This window comes from Pinus tabuliformis, chromosome 1_2 (genome assembly GCF_031772625.1).
Source record: "Pinus tabuliformis cultivar Carrire ecotype Pingquan chromosome 1_2, CPIR1, whole genome shotgun sequence".
NCBI classification, from domain to species: Eukaryota; Viridiplantae; Streptophyta; class Pinopsida; order Pinales; family Pinaceae; genus Pinus; species Pinus tabuliformis.
The window spans coordinates 355,231,906-355,256,586 of NC_142298.1; the positions used below are offsets into that span (position 1 = coordinate 355,231,906).

Consider the following 24,681-nt stretch of genomic DNA (forward strand, 5'->3'; position numbering starts at 1 on the left):
CAAGCATGTATACTTTAGAGACAAGATGGGAGTGGTGAGGAACACTTTCCTCGGTAAGAGGGAGTGTTAAAATTTGGGTACCAGAAGACAAGTGGTTCCCTAAGGCTTTGATCTTTGACCTAGGAAAATGTGTCCAAATTTATTTTTTTACTTTTCTCCTAAAGTGACTTTATAAGTGGTAAAATCAATTTAATTTAAAAGTGACTTTATAGGTGGTAAAGTTACATTCTAATTTAAAAGTGACTTTATAAGTGAAAGTTACGTTCTACTTTAAAGGTGACTTTATTAAAGTAAATGAAGAATTAGAAAGTGAAAAAGTGACTATGGAAATAAAAGGCTAAGTAAGTCTTTATTTAAGTGGGTGAGTTAAAAAAATAGAAAGTGAGAATTAAATGCACATTTATTTTCATCCTTAGATCTAAATGAATCTCAGCCATTAGAACTTAAAGTAACTCAAAAGGTCATTTAGAGAATAAAAGGAGAAGAGAAGACGAAAAAATCAATTCATTATTTCATGAGCATTTGAGAGAAAGACAAGAGAAAGCAAGGAGAGAATTTCTGAGCATTGAGGAAGTGAAGGAGAGCAACAAGAAGTCATTTCCGCAAATATGGGCAACAACATTTATTGGCACGCATCCCAAGGAAAAAAACGTACAGCAAGAGAAAGGCACAAAAATCGAGGAAGAGGTACATATAGTTCTGCGCACATTTTTCGAGGTTGGCCGTACAGCGTTTAATGCTATTATATTGCTCTAAAAAATTTATGTTTTGGTTGTTTGTTGGTTGGCATGATTTTCGAGGTGGAGTTCAAGCACAGAAATCGAGATAAGTTGTAATTTGTGGTTGTTGGAATTTTTACTATGTATTTCAGTTTCTCTGTAAAAGAAATTTCAAAAATAAAGAAGAGCTCTCAAACTGGTTTTCCCTAAGAGTTGTAAGGGGTTTTTCCATGGTCACATTGACCAAAAATCACTGTGTTATTTTCTGTGGCTGTCATAATTTTGTTGTCTTTTATTTTTGCAATTTCAATAGTTGTGAAATCTCTAAATTTGTGTTTTCAGAAAATTATTGTCATTTCCAGATTTTAGAATTTTTATCATGCTTGGATTTAAAACTAAATGCATGGAGTGATAAGGAAAACTGATAACCAGAGTGGGGGTTGAAATTTCTTCAGTTGTCGTACGAATGCAGCAGTGGCAGTGGCAGAGCCATGGGCATCAGTACAGGATGCAGCAATGCAGAGGATGTTAGGCGGGGAGGCCTAGCATCAGCACAGGTACCGGGGTCGGATAATCAGAGTGATGCTCAATGAGGAGTATTACTAGAGCACGGTCCTCGCTAAGAGGGAGTGTTGGCATCGGATGCGCTCTAACCATGAAAATTGGTGGAGAGGCTAAAGCACATGAAATCTCCAAGACCCGGAAATGGTTTCGACAGATTGTACTCAGTTTGGGAGATATTAAAATAATTAATATTTTTAATGGAGTTCAAAAATAGAATATTAATGGGTATTAATATAAAACTGGCTTAGAAGGTTCCAAAAGTCATGGATCAAGCCAAATCTAATCTTAGCCGTTAATTAGAGATTTAATCTCGGTCGTTGATGGACCAACAAGAAAAGTATAAGAGGAGGCTTGAGGGTCAATTAGAGAACCCGCCAGAGTGATCAGTTATTCATTTTGCTAGAGCGGGATTGTTAAGCAAAGTTGAATCAATGATCAGTGATGAGGGGCAGTGAGTACGAGGCAGAGAGACAATGACAATACTGAGAGACCAGCGCAGCGCAGAAGCAGAGAGAGCGAGAGCAGGAGCCAATCCGGGCTACACGAAGCCCAGCATTGACAGCTTGAGGCCAGAGGGACTGCGTCATCCACGCAAAGGCTGCGGGAGTGACGCAGAGGGTACTTAGATAGACTACATAATAATATAACCCTCTGAATAGTTGTACCGGTTTTCCCGCATTGGGTTTTTCCAGGGACATTTGTCTAAAAATAACGATGTCACTTGTGTGCTTGTTTTCTTTCAGTTGTTGATTTGTAGATGGTTGAGACTGTATTGTGTTTAATTTTATATTTATATGGTTAAATAACTTGTTTTGCAATTAACAAGTAGGAGAAATAAACCAGAGAATACAGGTAATTTCTAATGGATAATAGTTAGAAATTTCAATAATGAATGATCCCCAAAGTCTTTTATTGCAATTGAGAACAAGTGTACATAAGAGCAGAGCTTTCCTAAGCACAATAGCTCATAACATCTTCAATATGAGAGCCCATGGCTCTATTATATAGAGAATTGGGAGCAAATCCCAATGAAAAATGACAATGACAAATGCCATTGGAGTCATTCCCAAGGTAGAGAGATTAAACAAGTGGCATGAGGTGACAATCCCAAAGAGAAACTCAAATTTGTTGAATGGAGCTCCAATGCCAAGTGTAAAAATTGAATTCTGACAAGTGGACATCATTTTTTCTTCCCTTGTGTCAAATTCGAATTTTATGATGGAATGACAAATGAAGATCGGTGATAACCTATGTGGGGACAACTTCCCACAAAAATATCGACCAAATATTCTCTCAAATCCTCCCAAATGTGTATCAACTTCACAAATTCGAATTTCCAAGAACGCAGATTTCTCATTTAATGCCAAAAAATCGATTTTATTTGAGCACGTCATTTCCTTGATTTTAGGAGTCCACGTCACCTTGGAACTTCACTTTAACTCCTCCATAATTTTCCACCTCATTTCCACAACATTTAGCAGGTGTGGATATTTATTTTTCTCCATTTATTTAATTTTTGGCTTAGTTAATTGTCAGATTTCCCACTAAACCTATGAAAAGTGAGTTTTGAAGGTTCAAAACACATTTTTAACCACTCAAAGTGTATCTTGGTAGAAAGTTGAGGGTGAGAGGTGCAAATTTTATTACTCATACCCCATACAACTTCTCTAGACATCACTTATTACATTACAAATACAATTTTTATTACAATTTCCGCAATGCAAAAAGATCTTAAAAAAATAAAAAATGACTACCTAGACCTAACCAAATTCCACGAAAACTTTTGTATGATCTAGTATGGTAATATACATCGACTCTAGACACTAAGATGTGTTAGAGGCTCAACCTTCAAACCGTCACCCCGGATTTGGGGTAAAAAGTGGGTGAAAAAACCCATAAAATTATCTGCCTCTGAAAAACAAGGGATAATTAACCAAATAAAAAAAAACATTCCAAGGTGTACTCGTTTGTTGATCGAGTCTCAACATCCTAGGCTTATTACAGACTCAAAACTCGGCATTACTAGTATCACTTATTATAATTCCCCGCAGGGTGTGGAATCTAGGTACAAGAAAGATGATGAGAAAATAGAATTAAAGTTAAAAAGCTCTGTTGACTGATGATATTTGATGGTACAAGAGTCCTTCAGATCATCCTTGGGCATGGAGTCTTCATATAATCATCAGGTGCCACTACAGTGGTCAACACCGGCCATTACTCGATACCCTTGAGAAGAAGAATTATTATTTTCCCTCGCATGAAGAAGGACAACTGGAAGTGATTCATTCCCTTATTAATGAAAACCCAATCTTTGATGCTTATAATGAAAAAAACAATGAGGCTCATTCCCACCCACCTTATGATCATATATTCAAATCGCTTGATCCTTTAGATTATGGGGAAGGAAAAACCGTTGAGTATGACACTTCACCCTCCCCTTTGCCTTTCCCTCTTGTTCATCATCTTGAGTCTTCCTCAAGTGAGTCCCTCGTCCCTTTTGATATGACCTCGAGTGACCATGCCCCTTTTCCCCTTTCTAAATATGGTGTCACGGAAAATCCCTTCATTGAATATACTTTATACCCTTTGATTCATCCTCAAGACTATGGTCACTCTGTGACCTCCCCTCCCCATTTTGACCATCACCATGGGAGACCTATTTGCTGCACTCCTCCTGTCCCTCACCCTTCGTTTCCTTCTCATCACAACCTTGTGGCATCTACAAAGCATAGTATTATAAGCACTGATTGTTATATGGAATTCTTAAGAGTGATCTTTCATTCCATCATTGTGTACTTAGAAGGAAAGCCCTGCACTTCTAGATCAACCTATTCTCCTCTCAAGGCTTACTTTTACATCAAATGGAGATCATGTTTTCCCACCTCCCACCCACTTCGTCATCCATCCGATTGTGTCCACAATCGCTTTTGGTTTTGTTTAATGAGTAATCATACTGGCAGGCATATGTAAACTGATTCTATGGCCTAACATTAAGCATATGTGATCATGAGACACCGCGAAAGCATGCTACCACATGCTCTTCGTCTATCATATGTGCAAGTAACAGGTCTATAGTAACCAAGAGATTGTTCGAGTTCTCGTGACCTCTCGTTTGAGTAGCTTTGTCCACTTCTTCGAGAGATCATGTCCAAGTCGGAGCCAGATGTTACCCATCATTTTGTGGGTGATATCCCTATGAAAAAAAAAATTCTCCAAGATGGTCCTCAATCGGCAACCAGCAACCCCTTGCAACCACCAACTAGCTCATTGTGCCATTTCTTTGCCACCTGAACCAGCCATGTGGTCCCTCACCCATCTGCCATGATCGTATGTTTACAAGTGCGCCTCCCGAACCTAAAGGTATGCCTTGTCATTTGGTAATTGAGTTGTAGTTTGCTTATCATGGACACTTTTGGGCATCGATTAATGGGGGGATTTGACGGAAAGAATGGGCGAGGTCTGTGCTCTTGTCCCCTAGACCCCTTTTGGATATTAACCTTCGATTCTAGTCCTGCTGGATCTCTTTTACTGACCATTTGACTTTAGGGATGGTATTTCACAAGAAACCCTGATTTCGGTTGCGTGGTCCCACTCCCTCATCTGCATGTGTTACCCCATTTCCACTCATTATTATCCCATTCATCATTTCTCCCAACTGGGTCCACATAGGGTTATCTCTCCCCTTCCCCTTGCCCACGCCTTGGGTCAAGCCTAGAATGATGCCCCAGAGTTTGATGCAGCTAAAAAGAAAAGTAAAAGCATACTTGGCCACATTCAACAAGAAAATGTACCACAAAATGCAAAAAATGGTCGAGACAAACACATTTAGCACGTGGGCAATGTTGAAGTTTCTAACTTTACTTAGTTTAAAAACCCTTCATGCACTTTTTCTGATTTATTCCTACCTACTTGTTATTTTTTTCTTTAAGAAGTTATTTACAAAGTAAATACTAAAAATAAACACCAGTGCATGCTCAACATATTACAGATCAGCAACTAAAGAAACAAGAACAAACACACCACATGACACCATTATCTTTGGACCAATGTCCCCGAAAAAAACCAATGCGGGAAAATCGGTGCAACTATGTGAGGGTTTTCTTATTAAGCAATATCAGAGTACAATCTAGGTGCCGTAACCAGCCTACCCAACAGAGAATTTCCTTAGCAGCTATAACTCACAGTTTGAGAAAAATCTCCTGGCTGGAACCCCAGAAAACCCTTCCATCGGCTCTTCAGCACAAAACTATTCCTGCAACCCCAGCATCTGCCCAATCTAGACTGTGTCAACCCCTCTCTATCTCACGTTGGCCCTGCGTCAGCCTTTCTTGGCCTGCGTCAGCCCCAGGAGGCCCTGCGTCAACTCTAGGAGCCTCTGCATCAGCTACGTTGGCCCCTCTGGTGCTCTGCGTAGCACTTGCCTGCCTCTGCGTGGCCCTGCGTGAGCCCTTGTTGGCTCTGCGTCACCCTCCTTAGCTACTGCGCTGCTCTCCCAGCACAATCTCTACCTTCTCTGTTTCTCTGTACTCAATGCCCCTCAGCTGCTCTCCCGATCACTGATTCTATCTCTCTTAGCAAACCCCACTCTAGAGAATAGAATGACTGATCATCTGGTGTATTCTCCAAGTGACCCTCAAGCCTCCTCTTATACTTTTCTTGTTGACATCTCAACAGCCGAGATTAAGTTCCTAATCAACAGCTAAGATTAGATCTGGCTTGATCCATGTCTTTTGGACCACTCTAACACAGATTCATATTAATACACATTAATATTTTATTTTCCCTAAGTTTAGACTTAGGGACTCCATTAAAAATATTAATTATTTTAATATCTCCTGATCTCTTTAGAATCTGCCCAAACCCTTTCTGGGTATTGGAGATCTCATGTGCCCCAATCTCTTCACCAAATTTCGTGGCTAGAGTACATCCGATGCTACCCCAAATCAACGGGCAAAAGCCAATACATGAGCTCTACCCCATTATCATGGCCATCACCCTGGTTCCTACAAGTTCTATGAGCCTCCTTCATCATATAGGAACCATGATTGTCCCAACCCCTAGTGGGCAATGAACCGCCCTACCTTAAAAGGGGGTATCCACTGCTATGTCATGTCTCTTCCTAAGTTATTTTGGAACAATATTAATTTCTACATTTTGGGGCCACTTTTGGAGGTGATGGGGACCCATTCGATTTTATTAGGAGGCTAGACTTAGTAGAAGTTAATTAGATGTGGTTAAGTATACGTGGGGGCCACACGTACTAGGGGAATACGCATTCCATAGTTCGATTTGCATGGAAGGGAAATCAATGGTTAGGTGAGCGACCCACGATGGAGGGAAAATGGAGGGAAAAGTGCTCCATGAAATCTATATAAGCAAGGCAGCTCTCCTTAGTTGGATATCTTATCTTTTTGACATATTGAACTCAACCTTAGTTGCTTGAGTTGCTTAGCAGGATTACTGTGTTGTTTAGCACACGAGTGTCTCCGAGCGAAGATCTCAAACCTTGCTTTGGTGGACTTCGAGTGCCACCCTAGGAAGGCAATTTGTACTACTACCTTGGAGGAGAGCCTGTGGAGTTTCCTAGTCACATCATTCAGCATTTATCTCAGCCAGTGTGTGTTTCTGGAAGACGCAGAAGGGGAACACACAAGCGTTGCTTGTTTGTTCATCCGGGCAGCAACTACCGGGGGACTTTGGGCATTGGAGCTACAATGGAGGATCAACCTTTCGAGAGTGTTTGGATCAGGAGGTTGCTACATTGGAGCAGTTCAATTTACTATCGCCTAGGCCTGTGCAGAGAGCCATCATTGGGCTCACGTGGGAGTTGGAGGAAGGAATTGTAGAGCTGGAGTTGGCCCGGAGAAGTAGGAGATCATTTGGAGGGCCATTTGAGGAGGATTGTTGGATTTGAGAGAACAAAGATTGACAGGGTCAATAACAGCGATAGAATTTGAAATTGGTGGAAGGCCAAGGTGTGAAGGGTCAATTTTTGAAGGTTGTAACCAAGGGAAACCCTTCTTGGGTTTTTCTAGGTTTTGGGCAAGGATCACACTCTTAATTTTATAGAATTTTCAAGTCAACATAAAGTCAATATAGGTACTTCTAGCATAATAATAAAATAAGATGTTTCTATAGGCTTGGAGATCTATCCATCAAATCTATAAAAGAGGAGGAGGAGGTCATTTGGAGACATCCTTGTTTGAAGCTTTGTCTTGGTATAGATCGGAGAATTCAATTCTCTGCTATACTAGCCCCAGAACGAAAACCCTCAAGTGATTCAGTGAGAGTGAGCAAATACCCAACTCTCCCCTTGGTGAATTCATTTAGAATTCACAAAAGCAGTTATCAATATTGCTTTATCTTGGAGGTTGGTGTAGAATTGTTGCAGATTTCTTGAGGGCATCAACTCAAGCCGTTTCCAGTTTTTGTATTAGCATATATTATATTAATAAAATAAGGTTGAGTTCTTTCTGTATGTTATCTTGTCACTCTTCAATTGCAAATTTTATTCCATATCTTCGTCGTATAATTTGTGGTTCAATTCATGTAAATTGTTTATGGAGATGACAGCCTAAATTTCTAAAGCTATTTTCTGCAAAAAATTCTATTTGAAACATTACAGTGGTATCAGAGCTAGCTTTTCCTGCAAGCCTGAGGGTTTTAATTGCAGATTATTTGAGAATTTATATTGGAGGTGCCAACAGAAAATTATTTCTAGAGAAAGCAAGATTAAATTCTTATATTTGTCAGAGTTGTGATTTTGTTGCAGTAGAATATATTTTGTTGGAGAACTAAGCTATCTTTGTGGATTAAATTTTTAATCTATTTGCCGAAGGAGAATTAAACTCGACCCTCCTATAGATTAAGGGACTCAATAATTGGCACTAAAAATTTTGAGTATGAAACCCTTATAACGAAATGTTGCTCCTTTGCCATATGAATCACCCATAGCAAGACATTTCTGGTTCTCCTTTTCCAAAGAAAAATTTGATCTTCAGCAATATTTTGTCTTCCTCGTCTCAAAAATAAAGCTCTCGGACTGTACCAAACAATGATGAGTACACCCATGTGCCAATCACACTAGATCTTTGGTACTCGCACAGCAATTTCTTCATTGACTGGAAATGGCAGCTCTGCAAGTGCATAATCGGTCCCTTGCTTATTTGAATTCGGCCTTGGCTTGAAAAATTAATTTCGGCCTTCATTGAGTTAATCATACCACTTTCATAAAATAATTATTTTTGCTATGACCTGAATACTTTTGCACAAAATTATTTGTCTTCCTTATGATTTGCTCTCGGTCTTAACAAAGAAAAAAAAAATTGGACCTTATAAACCTTGGCTAAATATTAAATATTCTGCCTCTTTGTAATAATACAACCAAGCAATTAAATTTTGAAAACATTTGCCCCTCCTTTATAAAAATTTCTTTTGCAAAAAAAGATTGGTTATCGCAAGGGCTTCTCCAAAAATCACCTGCAGAATAATAAACTCCGGAAAAATTTTACAATAATAAGCCAATTAGAGTGGCTATAGAGAACGACTAAAATTGGCCGAGATTCTAGCTAGGGTGATTATGGAGGAACATCAAATACTAGTTTCTCTTAAACCCTTGATCTTTCCCACAGTTGATCTACACTAAACCCTCAAGCTGGCAGGATGCACAACTCTGATACCACTGTAATATCCCCGATACAAATTTCATGGAATATCACTTCAAAAAATTATGTCGTCAGTTCAATAAACAATTTCCACAAATTGAACCATAAAATTTAAGGGAAAAAACTAGAAATATAAACTGCAACTGAAGAATAAACGAGACAAACATACAGAAGAACTCAGGTTTATTTTATTAATATAAAATAGTACATATAATACTAGGAATCGCTGAGAGGATGGCCTCCCAAAAATATATGCTACAAACTATATCAAGGCTCCAAACTAACTGAACTGATGAGTGTTAGTTTTTATAGCATTGCATGTGTTCTAGCCTTGAAATTTTATGGAGAGGCTAGAATGCATGAGATCTCCAAAACCCAAAAAACGTTTTTGGAAATACCACCTAGAAATGACTTAGGTAGATTATTAGTCAGTTTTTAAATATTTCCTAAGTCTAAACTTAGGAAATATGACTAACTAATCAGAATTAATTAAGTTATGGTGTGAATGTTCTAGAAAATCGCATAGATCGACTTCAAGTTAATCCTAGCCATCATTTAAGATCTAATCATGGTCGTTGAAGTCTCAACAAAGGATTATAAGAAGAAGTCGACGGGACTTGTGTGAAAAATCGATGACCTGATTCCTACCGCAGCAAACTAATGATATTTCTCCTATTTGTTGAAATACTTTGAACAAATCACTTGCAGTTTTCTACGAAAAATATCAAAATACATACACTGCAGCCTACACAAAATAAAATACTGCGAAAACTAACTACTGCACTAGAGAGAAATAAACACACACAATTACACCATTGTTTTTGGACAAATGTCCCCAGAAAAACCCAACTTGGGAAAATCGATGCATCAGTTGAGGGTTTCATTATTATGCAGTAGTAATCTGAGTACAAATCATTGGATGCCCAAACTGGCTATCCGATACAGAGAATAAACTAGCAAAGAGGTAGTGAGAAAAATCTCACAGTCACTAGCGATCCAAATCTGATCTAGGCTCTAGATGACTAGCCCCACACTACCTCTGCGCAGTGTCTGTGTCACTTCCTCCTTTGATCTTCTGCTGACTGGAACTTCGACCCTCTGGCCCTCTGGTCTCACACCCCAGCTTCTGGCTCTAAATCTCAATTGCTCCCAACAATAATACGAACTCCCTCTAAATCTCTGTGTTGCCTCTCTGAACCTCTCGTTGCCTTCTCTGCCTTGCACTCTCCGGAACTGGAAAAATTCCCTTCAATCTACTATCCCTGCCCCTCACTGCAAGAAGATCACTTGATCTCTCTCCAACAACTTAGCGTTCCTACTCTTGAGAAATTTGTTAAGAAATTTACCCAAGAACACAAATTAATTGCGGAGAATTACTGAGAGAAATAAATACAAAAATAACCAGCAACAACCATAAACACATAAACACACATGTTTATCCAGGAAAACCCCAAATCCGGGGAAAAACCCAATCATAATGAAATTTCATTATCCTTGGCCAAAAACCTGGCCAATCCGGCCAAGTGAGCCTTCACCGCTCACCTCCAGGCCCTTGCATTACAATGAAGTCCTTCCAGCCTTTTATAGGCTCCATTACATGTAATACCATGGGCAGAATACCATGGGTGCACAATACCATGTGACCCAAAACCATTACTGTTTAACCTGGCCAACTTTGACTCTATCCTGAGTCAAGTTTACCTAACAAAATTCAGTCTCTAGATCTAACTATCTCGATGTGTTCACCAATTGCCCATCAAGCTCCTTCCTATAATCTCTCTTTGGAGCACCAACAACCAAGAATAAAACATAATCAAGGGCTAAGATTAACTGCGAGTTGATGCTCGTCTTCTTCTAGAAGACTCACACCAGATTTAATTAATACCCTTTAATTAATCACATTTCTTAAGTTTAGACTTAGGAATACATTAAAAATTATTAATTAATTTAATTAAACCATCTCTAGGTGGAATTTTTCCAAACGATTTATGGGTTTTGGAGAATGCATGTGTCTTAGTCTCTCTGCAAAATCTTGAGGCTAGAGCACATCCAATGCTACAGAAATCAACAACTTGGAAAAATAACTTGTGTAGTTTGATTTCATGAGCAAATCAATTTCCAAAGTAGCAGCATTCAGTTGTCGAAGAGAGAACCAGAGAAATCATAGCAGTGAGAGAGGGGCAGAGACATTGAATTCGGAGGAAGCTTTTCAATTCTGGTGAGCACATTTGTAGAGAGGCAGAGGAGCCACAGTGACATTGACGTAGAGCAGTGCAATAGCCTCTAGAGGCAAAGTCAAATTGTTGGGGAGAAGCATAATTTCAGTGCCAGAAGATCGGAAGAGGTTCCAGAGGCCAGGAGAGATGTTTTCCCAGACAACAGTTGGTCAAACAGCTTAAGGAGAAATTGTTCCAAGCTGACAGTAGCGGCAACTGCACTAAGGTGACACAGTGACCGCGCAAAGGTAGTTTGGACAGCTCAATTCACGTTGAGGTCAGTGTCGGATTTGTTTGAGATTTTCTTGCCAGTGTTTCTCTGTAGGATTGCCAGTTTCGACATCCAGTTGTACTCAAATTATTTCAGTGTTGCATATTAATAAAACCCTCAGTTGTTGCATCCGTTTTCCCAAGTTGTGTTTTTCCGACGACATTGGTCCAAAAATAATTGTGTCATTTTATGTGAGTGTGCTAGCATTCCTTCCAGTGTTTATTTCTTCCGCATTTTATTTTTGTAGTTTGCAGTGTGATTGATTCAGTATTTGCTATAGCAAACAGTAAATAAATTGTTAAAAACTAATTTAACAATTAAGAGAATTATTCCCAGTTGTTGCAATAGGAATCGGGTTTCCGATTTTTCACATGGTATCAGAGCACAGATGATCATCCAGAGAGCTTAGTAGCGAAGGAAGAGGGAATTTTGTTGTTCATTGAGGGGCAACAGGTCGAAAACCCAGAGGCAGCACAGTCACCTTTCCTAAGAGGTCGAATTCTTGAGGAGAATCGATTTTTCTGAGAGGGGCAAAAAAATTTGATCTCTTCAGATCGAGGGTTTCTAGAGGTAGAGGGAATAGCCAGTATCTTTCACAAAGCAGACTTCTAGCTGGATGCGGCAGTTTTGCAGCGGAAGAACTAGCGTTGGGAGGAGGAGAGCACACATTGAGGGACAATTTTCCTCAAAGAACTTCTAATCTCAAGAAGTTTGAATTCCCTTTCTGATCAGCAGTCGTTGTGAGCAGTTTTTCTCACTCCAGAAGGGAGTGCGAATAGCCTAGCAGCAACTGAGGAGAAGGGGGGAGGAGATTCTTGACATTATCTGAGATGGCCATTGTCAGACTACGAGATCAAGACAGGTTGGATGGTGCTTCCAACTATGTCATCTAGAAGGAAAGGATGTCCTTCCTTTCGGATGAATATGGCCTGAAGCCATTCATAGATGCAGTGGTAGCTATCCCCACGGATGCAAATCAGCTAAAGGAGTACAGGAAGGAGATGGCAAGGGCAAAGAGGTTGATTCTTGATGGTGTTCGAGATCACATTGTATCACACATAGCAGGCTAGGGAATGACCAAGGAGATGTGGGATACACTTTCCACGTTGTACCAAGGCACTTCCGAGCAGCAAAAGATGTACTTGGAGGAGAAGTTGAGATGCACCAGGATGCAGAAAGGGGAACGCATAGACCCCTTCCTCACTAGGATTCAGGAGATCCGGGATCAGTTGTCAGTTGTTGGGGCAATGCCTCAAGCCACAGAGCTAGTACAATTAGCACTCAACAATGTCTCCGAGGAGTGGCAGGTATTCGTCCAAAGCATCTTGGGCAGAGAAACCTTACAAAGGTGGGATAGGATGTGGGCCAATTTGCAGCAAGAGAAGTTGAGGCAAGACTTAGTGAAGAGCTCCATCAGTAGCAGCAACAGCGGATCGAAGCAAGTGAAGGAGGAGGAGAATGTGGCCCTCGCATCAAAGGGTCATCGTCAAGGAAGGGGGAGTAGCGAAAGAAGGACCTATCAAATGTCAAGTGCTTCAGATGTGGTGAGCTTGGTCACTACAGTACCCAATGTGCTCTCAGGAAGAAGGACAAGGAGGAGAAGCAAAACCAGCAAAAAGCATCAACAGAGATTGATAGGTTGTCCTCCAAGCTGGAGGAAGACTTCGCCATGTTTGCTGATATAACCCCAGGAGTGAAATGGGGTGACTTGGTTTTGTAGCCTCAGAGTGCTACACATGGGCAGGATTCTTGAGGAGGTCCACCTCATGAATCAATACCTTGCTAGGGGAGCCCATGGTATTTTGTAGAAGGACATATCAGTGGAAGTAGATGCAGTTTGATGCCAGAGCGACAGATGCAAAGTCTAGTTGCAATCGGATGCTGGGGAGCGTAGTGCAAAAGTGCAGACGGCATAGTGCACAGTCAGCAGCAGCGTACATGCCTCAGTGACAGCGCAAATACTAGCAACAATCAGAGACTCGAGCGATAGAAGCATTATACTGATCACAGTTGATTTAATATTTAGGATGCTTCTCAGTTGCAATTGTTGCAGTTGCAGCAACAGCAGATGGAGTGGGAGTTGCAGTGCATATTCAATTTTGGCAGCAGTTCAACAAGGTCAGCAATAGCACAGATGCAACATATATCAGAGTTTTGCAATGGTTGGTGGGCAGTAGCAGCCAGACATTAGCAGCGTGACAGGAGATGATGGAGAGACAGGGGGTTGCTACAGGAGTCAGCAACCCTAGAACACATTCCTCGCTAAAAGGGAGTGTTAGTTTTTGTAGCATCGGATGTGTTCTAGCCTTGAAATTTTGTGAAATGCTAGAATGCACGAGATCTCCAAAACCCAGAAATCATTTTTGGAAATTGTTGATTTGGGGTAGCATCGGATGTGCTCTAGCAATCAAAATTCGTGGAGAGACTAAAGCACATGAGATCTCCAAGACCCAGAAATGGTTTGGGCAGATTCTACCCAGTTAAGGAGATATTAAAATAATTAATATTTTTAATAGAGTTCCTAAGTCTAAAACTTAGAAAAAATAAAATATTAATGGGTATTAACATAAAACTGGGTTAGAAGGTTCCAAAAGACATGGATCAAACCAAATATAATCTTAGTCGTTGATCAGAGATGTAATCTCAATCGTTGAAGGACCAACAAGAAAAGTATAAGAGGAGGCTTGAGGGTCAGTTGGAGAATACACCAGAGTGATCAGTCACTTGATTTCCTAGAGCGGGGTTTGCTAAGAGAAGTCGAATTAGTGATCAGTATGCAGTGAGGGGCAGTGAGTACGGGACAAAGAGGCAGAGATAGTGCCGAGAGACCAGCACAGAAGCAGAGAGAGGCAGACGTTAAGCCAAAGGGAGCCACGTAGAGCTAGCAGGGACTACGCAGAGGCCAGGAGGCCTATGTCATCCACGCAGAGGCTGCAGGAGTGACGCAGAGGGTCGTAGAGGTTGTGTAGTGCCTCAAAGGGTTGACGCAAAGGCCAGGTGGGCTGACGCTAAGCTTCAGTTGTGCTAGAGTGGGTTTCGTGGGGCAGATTTTATGAATATCTACTTCCAAATAGAGAGGTATCACTGCCGGATTATTTTCTCTGTCGGGTGAGCCGGTTTGGCACCTAGTTGTACTCAAATAGACTGCATAATAAAATAACCATTAGAATTGCTGCACCGGTTTTCCCAAGTTGGATTTTTCCAGGGACGAGTTGTACAAAAATAACGGTGTCACTTGTGTGTTTGCTATTTCTTTCAGTTGTTGATATGTAGATGGTTGAGACTGTATTGTGTTTACTTCGATATTTATATGTTTAAATAACTTGTTTGTAATTAACAAGTAGGAGAAATAAACCAAAGAATACAGAAAAAAATTCTAACGGGTAATAGTTAGAAATTTCAACAAAAAAACACCTAGAAATGACTTAATTAGATTATTAGTTAGTTTTAAAATATTTACTAAGTCTAAACCTAGGGAATATGACTAATTAATCAGAATTAATTAAGTTATGGTGTGAATGTTCTAGAAACTCCCACAGATCGACTTCAAGTTAATCTTAGCCATCAATTAAGATCTAATCTTGGTCGTTGAAGACTCAACAAAGGATTATAAGAAGAAGTCGATGGGGCTTGGAGAAATCACTTCCGCAGTTCAATTTCATGAGCAGATCAATTTCCTGAGTAGCAGCATGCAGTTGCCGGAGAAAGAGCCAGAGAAATCGAAGCAGTGAAAGAGGGGCAAAAACAGTGAAGCCGAAGGAAGGTTTCCAATTCCGATGAATACATTTGCAGAGAGGCAGAGGAGCCACAGTGAGGCTGATGCAGAGCAGCGCAATAGCCTCTAGAGGCAAAGTCGAATTGTTGGGGAGAAGTAGAAATTCAGTGCCAGAAGCTGGGCAGAGGTTCCAGAGGCTAGGAGAGACATTTTCCCAAACAACAGTTGGTTAGACGACTTGGGGAGAAACTGTTCCAAGTTGAGAGCAACAACAAGTGCATTAGGGTGACGTAGTGACTGCGCAGAGGCAGTTTTGTCAGCTCAATTCGAGCTAAGGCCAGTGTCGGGATTTGCCTGTGGAGTGAGGAATTTCTCCTCACTAGATTTTCTTGCCATTATTTCTCTGTAGGAGTACCAATTTCAGCATCCAGTTGTACTTAAATTATTTCACTACTACATAATAATAAAATCCTGAGTTGTTGCACCAATTTTCCTGAGTTGGGTTTTTCCGGGAACATTGGTCCAAAAATAATTGTCATTTTATGTGTGTATGCTAGTATTCCTTCTAGTATTTATTTCTTCCGCATTTATCTGTGTAGGTTGCAGTGTGATTGATTCAGTGTTTGTTGTAGCAAACAGTCAATAAATTGTTAAGAATTAATTTAACAATTACGAGAATTATTTCCAGTTGTTGCAATAGGAATCGGGTTTCCGATTATTCACAACGAGTACAACCTATGAATTCTAAATGAATTCACCAAAGGTAGAGATGGGTTCTCGCGCACTCTCACTAACTTATCTGAGGGTTTTCGTCCTGGGGCTATTATAACAGGGAACTAAATTCTCCAATCTACACCAAAGACAAATACTCAAATCCAAGATGTCCCCAAATGATCTCCTCCTTTTAAAGGCCCAATAGATAAATCTTCAATCTTCTAGAAGTATTTTATTTTATTATTTTCTTATTATTCTAGAAGCTCCTCCTTGTCAGTTTTTGTAGCATTGAAGGTGTCTTACTCTCGAAACTTTGTGGAGAGGCTAAAACACAGAAGTTATCCATAATCCATAAATCGTTTCTAGAAATTCCATCTAGAATTATCTCAATTAGATTATTAGCCTATTTTTAAATGTTTCCTAAGTTCAAACTTAGGAAAACTGGTTAATTAATCAGAATTAATTGAGATAAGGTGTGAATCATCTAGAAACTCACATGGATCAACTACGAAATAATTTGGGCCCTTGATAAATTTTTAATCTTAACCGTTAGAGGTGCAACAGAAGATTATAAGAATAAGTCGATGGGTAGATGGTGAACACACTTGTGAGACACACAGAGATCAATTTCCTTGGAGAGTTCGATTTTCGAGAGGCAATAGCCGTAAGAATTCAAGCTTCAAAAGGAAGTAAAGACAGAGAGGGGCGGGCATTGTGAAGCCAGAGGAAAATTTCCCAGATCCGATGAGTACACTGCAGAGACATAGATAGCCACAAAGAGGCTATGCAAGGGTTGTCCAGAAGCCTCTAAGAGGCAATTCGATTCTGCTAGGGAGAAGCAGAGTTTCAAGTCCAGAGGCCAGAAAGACTTTCCAAAGGCCAAGAGAGACGTTTTCCCAGTCAGCAACAAACTAGATGGCTTGAGCAGTTGATTCAGGCTAAGAGTGGAAGGGACTGCGCTAGGGTGACGCAAGCCTGCGCAGAAGTAGTTTGGACAGCTCACTAGGAGCTGGCAGTCGAAGTTCGAATTGCTTGTGGGGTGAGGAAATTTCCTCACTAGATTTTTGCTAGTATGTTTCTCTGCAAGATTTCCAGATTTCGGCATCCATTTGTACTCAGAAGTTCTCATTGTTGCCTAATAATATAAAACCCTCAGTTCTTGCACCGGTTTTCCCAAGTTGGGTTTTTTTGAAGACCTTTGTCCAAAAATAACTGTGTTAATTTTTATGTGTGTGTGCTACCATATTTCTCAATTTCCAGCACTATTATTTTCCGCAGTTTTATTTGTGAAGGTTGCAGTGTGATTTATTTGATATTTGTTGTAGTAAATAAATTGTTAAATTAAGTAACCATTAGAAGAATTAATTCCGGTTGTTGCAATAGGATTTCAGACTTGAAATGTTCACATGGTATCAGAGTGTGATTGATCAGACGGGGAAGCTCAAAAGAAGAAACAGAACTTCGTTGTTAAGAGTGAGCAGCATAACGAATTTCTAGAGGTTGCGCAAAGCCTGAGCCAAGCAGATCAAGTTGCTTAGGGAAATTCGAATTTTTAGGCAGGTTAGGAAAAAAATTCGGCTTACCAGGTGAGTGATTCCAATGAGCAAATGGAGCAACAACAGTTCAGTTATTTTCGTTGGGCAGATTCCTTGTTTGGGCATAGAGGGTTTTGCAACAAATTTGCAGTAGCAGAATCAGCGTCGTGTGGAAGAAAAATAGCACACACAAAGGGAAAATTTTAGTGTGAAAAGAAGAAGAAGAAGGACCTGTCAAAGGTGAAGTACTTCAAATGTCGTGAGTTCGGTCACTACAGTACTCAGTGTCCTCTCAAAAAGAAGGAAAAGCAGGAGAAGCAGGACCAAGAAACAACATCCACTGAGATAGATAGGTTCTCCTCGAGGCTAGAGAAAGATTTCACAATGTTTGCATCTATACCTCCAAGAGAGAGGTGGGTCGCTCTATAGCTTTAGTCCTGGAGAAACGTAGACATGGGCAGTGTCCATTATGATGTCCTCCTCATGGATCATTACCTTACTATGGGGACCCAGAGTATTCAGTAGCAAGATGGATGTCAGTTGATGCAATCAGATTCCGGAGTGACAATTGGAAACTAGTAGCAGTCAGATGTTCAAGAGTGCAGTGCAGAGTCAACAGCAGCGCGGATACTTCAATAGACAATGCAGTAGCTAGTAGCAGTCAAGACTTAGGAGACAGATGCAGCGTGAGACAATTGATTCGGTATACAATTGTTGTAGTTGCAGCAACAACAAATGAGAGGGAGTTGCAGTGCAAATGCAGAGTTGGAAACACTATAGCAGTGTCAGCAGCAGCACAGATACAACATCAAAGTTACGCAATGGTTGGTGGGCAGTGGCCAGACATCAACAGCATGACAAAGGGTGATATAGAGACAAGGTGTTGTAGCAACAGTGATTCAGCACTAGAACACCTTCATCGCTAAGAGGGAGTGTTAGTTTTTGTAACATTGGTGGTGTTCTAGTTTCGAAACTTTGTGGAGAGGCTAAAACACAGGAGTTCATAACCAAAAAATCGTTTCTGAAAATTCCACATAAAAGTGTCTCAATTAGATTATTAGTCTATTTTTAAATGTTTCCCAAGTTTAAAATTAGGAAAACTAGTTAATTAATCATATTTAATTGAGATAAGGTGTGAATCATCTAGAACTCACACGGATCAACTGGGAAATAATTTGGCCATTGATTAAGTTTTAATCTTGGTCGTTGGAGATCCAATAGAAGATTATAAGAAGAAGTCGATGGGTGGATGGAAAACACACTAGTGAGATAGATAGAGATCAATTCCCTTGTAGAGTTCGATTTTCCAGAGGCCGTAGCTGGAAGAGTCAAGCTTCAAAAGGAAGCAGAGACAGAGACGGGTACGGACAATGAGGCCGAAGGAAAATTTTCCTGATCCGGCAAGTGCATTGCAGAGAGGCAGAGATAGACATAGAGAAGTTGTGCAAAGGCTATACAAAAGCCTCTAAGAGGCAATTCACTTCTACTAAGGAGAAGTAAAGTTTCAGTTCCAGAGGATGGAAAGACTTTCCAAAGGCCAAGAGAGATGTTTTATCAGTCAGTAGTAGACTAGACGGCTTGAGGAGCAGTTAATTCAAGCTAAGCGTGGAAGAGACTGCGCTAGGATGACGCAGGTCTTCGCAAAAGAAGTTTGGACAGCTCACTTGGAGTTGGCAGTTGGATCCCAGATTACTTGTGGGGTGAGGAAAATTCCTCACTAGACTTTTGTCAGTATTTTTCTCTGTAGGATTGTCAACTTCCGGCATCCAGTGGTACTCAAAATTTCTCATTGTTGTAAAATAATATAAAACCCTCAGTTGTTGCGCTGGTTTTCCCAAGTTGGGGTTTTCTGGGGACTTTTGTCCAAAAATAACTATGTTGATTTTTATGTGTGTGTGTTAGCATATTTCTTAGTTTCTAACGCTATTATTTTCCACAGTTTTAGTTGTGAAGGTTGCAGTGTGATTTATTCAATATTTGTCGTAGCAAATAAATTGCTAAATTAAATAACAATTAGAAGAATTAATTCCAGTTGCTGCAATAGAATTTCAAAGATGAAATTTTCACACTCCTTGATTTCGTCTTAAGTGACTTCTGATTTATTTAAGTCACTTTTGGCCTTTTCCTTTTGATTAAGTGACTAATTAAAGTCACTTTTACTCTAGGAAAATGGTAAATCGCCCACCATACTGTCGCAGAGAACTAGATGTCACTTCTCATCATTTCATCCTATAGACCTTCTCGTTCCAATTCCAAGGAGCTATTACACTAAAGTGTTCCATCAAATATGCCTCCCAAAATGCCACTTTAAGCATAATTAATTAAATTATGCTCAATAATAACTCAGTTTTACAGGAATTACCAGAAGGCAACGGAAACAAAAACGAGATGTGCGAAACTGCTCCTGATGAAGAATATGTCAAGCGAATGTCATCGGATCCCATAAAAATCCCTCAAAAGCCCTCCAGGACCCCTAGCGATGTAATCCCGCTACTATGGACTAGCCATCACATACCCTAGAAATCCATCCTGGTTGTACTATAAAGGAAACTGAAAATGGGGACATTACAGCAAAGCCATTGAGGTTACAGTGGTGGCTTGCCTAAGTTGCCCTTGGGGTCTCATCACTTGTGCTTGGAAGACTTTTGCAAGTGAAAACGTGAGAGTTAACAAAGGTTACTCTAAAGAGGAAAGCCGAATCTTACTTAAAGCTCATCAATTTGCTCAAAGTGATGGGGTGAGATTTCAGATTGAGTGTAACTCTACATCTATGTTTCTATAGAAATCCAACTGCACTGAGTGGAACTAAGTGCCAAAGAAACTTGCCACTGTCCCTTACCATCCAAATGTCCCCCGGAAGGGGCCTGTTCCGTGAAGGCAGTCCTCATATATTAACTTTTTAGATTTTGTAGGCTGGGATTTTCCTGGCACTCCTGTTGTCTGAATATTGTAATCACCTTGAACCCCGAAGTATTTATTTGTTCTCAGAAGTAATATGTAATGCATTTTCCAAAAAATATTGAGCTTATTTTTCATGCTCCAAAGTGGTTTGACTAGTTCAGAAAAGAAATTAAAGATAGATAACTGAAGATTTTGAAGAGAATCACATTCTTATCATAACCTGAAAAGGAGAAAAAGAACCAAAAGTTTTGTTGGGATCAACAGGATTACATTTCATTTACTTGATAATGAAAACTTGCTAATAGAAATGTCTGACAGTCTACTCACTTCTGCAGAAAGATCCAATTCAGTCAGAGCTTCTCTCACTCGCCTGCAAAAAGGGCATGCCTCTGTTCACAAATACAAGTTTAGCATTTCTCCTTAGTTGAGAACAGTTATCCCTGTTCTGAATTTAAATATATTTTGACAACAATGTGCTGACATTGGTTCCAAGGATCAGTTTCAGATGATGTTAAGAATCAGGACAGTCGTTCAATATCTCTATTCTTAATTTTCATATTTCAAGTAAATTTAAGAAGCAAGATTAGCACATGCCACGGCATCCTAAAGCATAAAATATGCTGGTAAGAAAGAAGATATGCTAAATAAATGTCATATGCACCCCAGGTTTAGACAATTCACTTTGTAAACACTGGAAGGAAGCACAAACATTCAGGAAGAAAAGACATCCAGTAAACAAAGATATATAAAATTTTAGTCCAAGTTATTAACAATTTTATTGACAGGAATTGGACTACAATCACATCATATCAAAAATATCAGTCAAATAAATGGACAAACAACAGCTTATAAATTGGTAATGGGTTGAACCCTGCAATAACCAGTTTAGGCAGGTCCTGATAAAACACATGGACACCTATTGTTGTAGATCCTTTGGCAAACGTCGATCCCTTTCAAAACATATTTGTGGGAATGCTTGAAACAAAAAAGGGAAGTTTAGTATATAATATTATAATCTAAATGCACACATTTTTTCGCATGCTGCTAAATTTACTTTCAGAAAGATCCTTTTTTGGCCATGAAACAATCACCTTACTTCTGAAGAAATCAATAAAGAGGGTGGGCTCTTCAAACTAATTTGTCCATTCAATATGAGGACCTGATCATCATGGGTTTCACGAAGCTTGTTAACAAGCTGCATAAACCAAGCAAGAGCACGTTATCACTAATGGCCTTGAGCAAATTATTGTTTGGAAAGAGACAGAATGGTGTGGTGAGTAACAGGGTATTCAGTTACCAATATAACTGATGGAACAGATCTCTCCAAGTGTAGAAAGAGTGGCAAACCATAGGGTTGGGGATTTAATAGCTACCGATAATATCACTATAGGGAGTATCAGAGAAGAAAGAACAAGACTCTGAAGTTGTTAGATATGATAAAGCATTAAACTTCAAAATCCTCCAAAGAAGCACTTCTTTCAATCCTAGAAAAACATCTCCATACAAAATATCAAATCCACAAGAAATTCACACCATAGAAGATTGCATCTTGGCCATTGTAGAGAAAAATACTAATTTGCACTCTCTTTAGAGAGAAGAGACAAGAATATGTGATGATGAAATGAAATGAGGGGGAGTCTCTACTTATATGAGACCTAAGTCCCTCATTTTTACAAAAATTACAAGTACAAACCCTAATTACAAGTTTACTTTGAGTGTTTGTTAATTTTAGGTATGTTCTCTGCTTAGAGCAATTTATTCCAATTTTCACAGTTAGCTCAAAACCTTTTCCAGATTAGCAATCACATCGGCATTAAAGTAAACTGCAGATAGAACATAAACATAAATCGCAGAAGACAAGCCAAGACAAGAGGACACAAAATGTGGCGCTAGCCAAGAACAAACCCCAATGTGGGGAAACCCTTGATCAATTCTTATTATATGTTTTTCAATAGTTCAGCAGAAAGAGAGAGAGAGATAGTACATTTACAACAGAAGTCAACACTTTGACTTATCTAGATAAGAGCATAGATCATCTCTAAGAAGATGATACACGAGATCAGTTGAAGACATGTTGCTTCAACAGATTCTCCAAGGTGACTTCTTCACCTATCATTGTGCTGCATCTCGTCATCATGATGCACCTCAACATGCTGCACTGTTGTCCCATGTGCCATTGTTGAACCATGTTATCATACAACATGTCTCATGTGCTTGTCACAGCTATCCATGTTGTCCATGGCACATACTTGCCATGTTGCACCATTCTTGCCATGCTATCCATGCTTGCCATGTTGTCCATGTTTGTTGTCCCATTGTGCCATTGCTGCACAATGTCATTGTTGTCCCATTGTGCGACTACTGCACAACGTCATTGTTGTCCCATTGTGCGACTACTGCACAACGTCATTGTTGTCCCATTGTGCCACTGCTGCACAATATCATTGATGTCCCATTGTGCCACTGCCTCATCATTATGCTGTCCCATTGAACATTGTGGCACAATATCATTGTTGCTAGTATTGTTGTCCCATCACGGCTTGTTATCAGCAACCCAACATTGATGTTGTCCCAACATACATACGCTGCTCTAAATATGTATGTACCATTGCCTAGTTGTCCTAGTTTTAATGTTGTAACAGTTGTACCTAACTGTCATTCCCAAAACACTATTGTTCTAGGCATATGGCAGCCCTTAACACTTTCTTCAGTTCACAGTTCTAGGGTCCTTGATTGCAACATTCTTAGACTAGTTAGGGTACTTCCAACAACCCTTCAATCTGCCCAGAAGTGCCCTCCTTTACTGCGGTTGCCCTTCTAAGAGAGGAGGAGACCCTATACTGCATTTTTTGGGCAGTCTATCCCTCATCAACAACTTCGGCCTTCCTCTGTTTGTCGCGCCTTGCTATATCAATTCTCCTCTTGACTGCGGCAGCACAGCACTCTTCCAAATGATCGTAAAACAATGCTTATTGCTGTGACATAAGGCCTAAGGTTAGGGCACACCTGGACAGTGACTAGGGCACAAACTGAACTGCAGATTTAGCCTCATACATCAACGTTTAGGGCATGTCTTCCACATATAATAAGGCCTCATCCTTGGCTGCGGCTAGGGCACGTTGAGGCCTCCTTTATACATCATTCATCTGCTTCTATAGTGTTGTGTTAGTCCTATTCTCTGCGGCTAGGGCACAACATGACCCTCCTTCTCTACGATTAGATGTCTTTTCCGATGACAACGTTTAGGGCTTTTAAGGACAGTTGCTTAGGGTCTCTTCTAGACCTGCATTTAGGGAAGTTAGAACTTCTTGTTGCGCTATAGAAGTCTCCTCCATGACTGCGTTAAGGCTTCTTCATTGACTGCATTAGGGCTTCTTCATTTAGGCAGCTTTTAGCCTAGGGCACTCCCTCTAGATCTCTCCTTCATCAAAACCCAAAACAGAATGAAGAGAGTGAGTGTGTCAAAATGACTTGAAGGCCACCTCTATTTATACTAAAACGTTGAGCACAAGTGGGGGCAGTTTGGTTGTTGCAGACCTTGACGAATTGTCTCATAACACAATTAAATTCATAAATCCATGAATACTTATCGGAATCGAATGATCTTTAGATCAATCCTACACCTCTCTATGATAGGGATCCAAGAAAAATATCGACTGTCATAAATAATATGACCCACATGAAGTTTGGCCCTAGTTGCCAATTTTAACACTCCCTCTCAACAAGGGATAATTCCATCCGTTGATCCATATGTCTGACTGTACTATCTCTGCCATCAATGCCCTGCACTGCTCTTCTCTACTGAGCTCTGTTGAACCATGCAGAAGAAGAATTGATCAAGAATGTCTCATACCATTCTCTACTGACCCGAAGTCAGTTCCATATGAAGAGAGTGTGTCATACCACGCTTACTGACCCTAAGTCAGTTTCTTGATCCCAGATCAATATCACAAGAAGGAGGAACATCAAATTCAGTCGAATCAGACCCCTGAGGGCTTGTTGGCAACTCAATGATATTTCCTTCTTCTCTTTCTCACTCATTTGGTGATGCTTCTTGATACGAGCAAATGCTTTCCTGGAGCGGAGTTCCACAAACATCTTCAGCAAGGTGTTTGACCTCAAGAAAGTCTTCATCGTTAAAATGCGTGCAACAATCTTCAAATAGAGCATTTGGTGGATATAGTCTTGTGCAGTAGTGGTTGAATGCTATATGAGAACTTTTTAGGGAAGATATGCTGCCACGAGGTATTGTTCCGTACCAGACTCTAGCATCCCCCTCTAAAGAATACATGAACAACTTCATTTGTACATCTTCAAGGAAGATACCTTGTTGTTTCATGCATTCATGAAACTCTTCGAGGTGCTGGTCAGGCCTTCTCTTT

At 40.1% G+C, this 24,681-nt stretch overlaps 1 protein-coding gene across 2 annotated transcripts in view; it reads right to left on the reverse strand.

The window, feature by feature from the left end:
- The window catches only part of LOC149205836 (Thioredoxin family protein), a 395,762-nt gene that overhangs the window by 279,113 nt on the left and 91,968 nt on the right, over positions 1 to 24,681 (reverse strand). The window contains exon 4 of one of the 2 annotated variants that reach the window (XM_089393566.1): positions 20,627 to 20,688. The exons of the other annotated variant lie outside the window; for it this stretch is intronic. Coding sequence (XP_089249692.1) covers positions 20,627 to 20,688 — 62 coding nt within the window. The remainder of the gene's footprint in view (positions 1 to 20,626; positions 20,689 to 24,681) is intronic. 2 annotated transcript variants of the gene reach the window in all.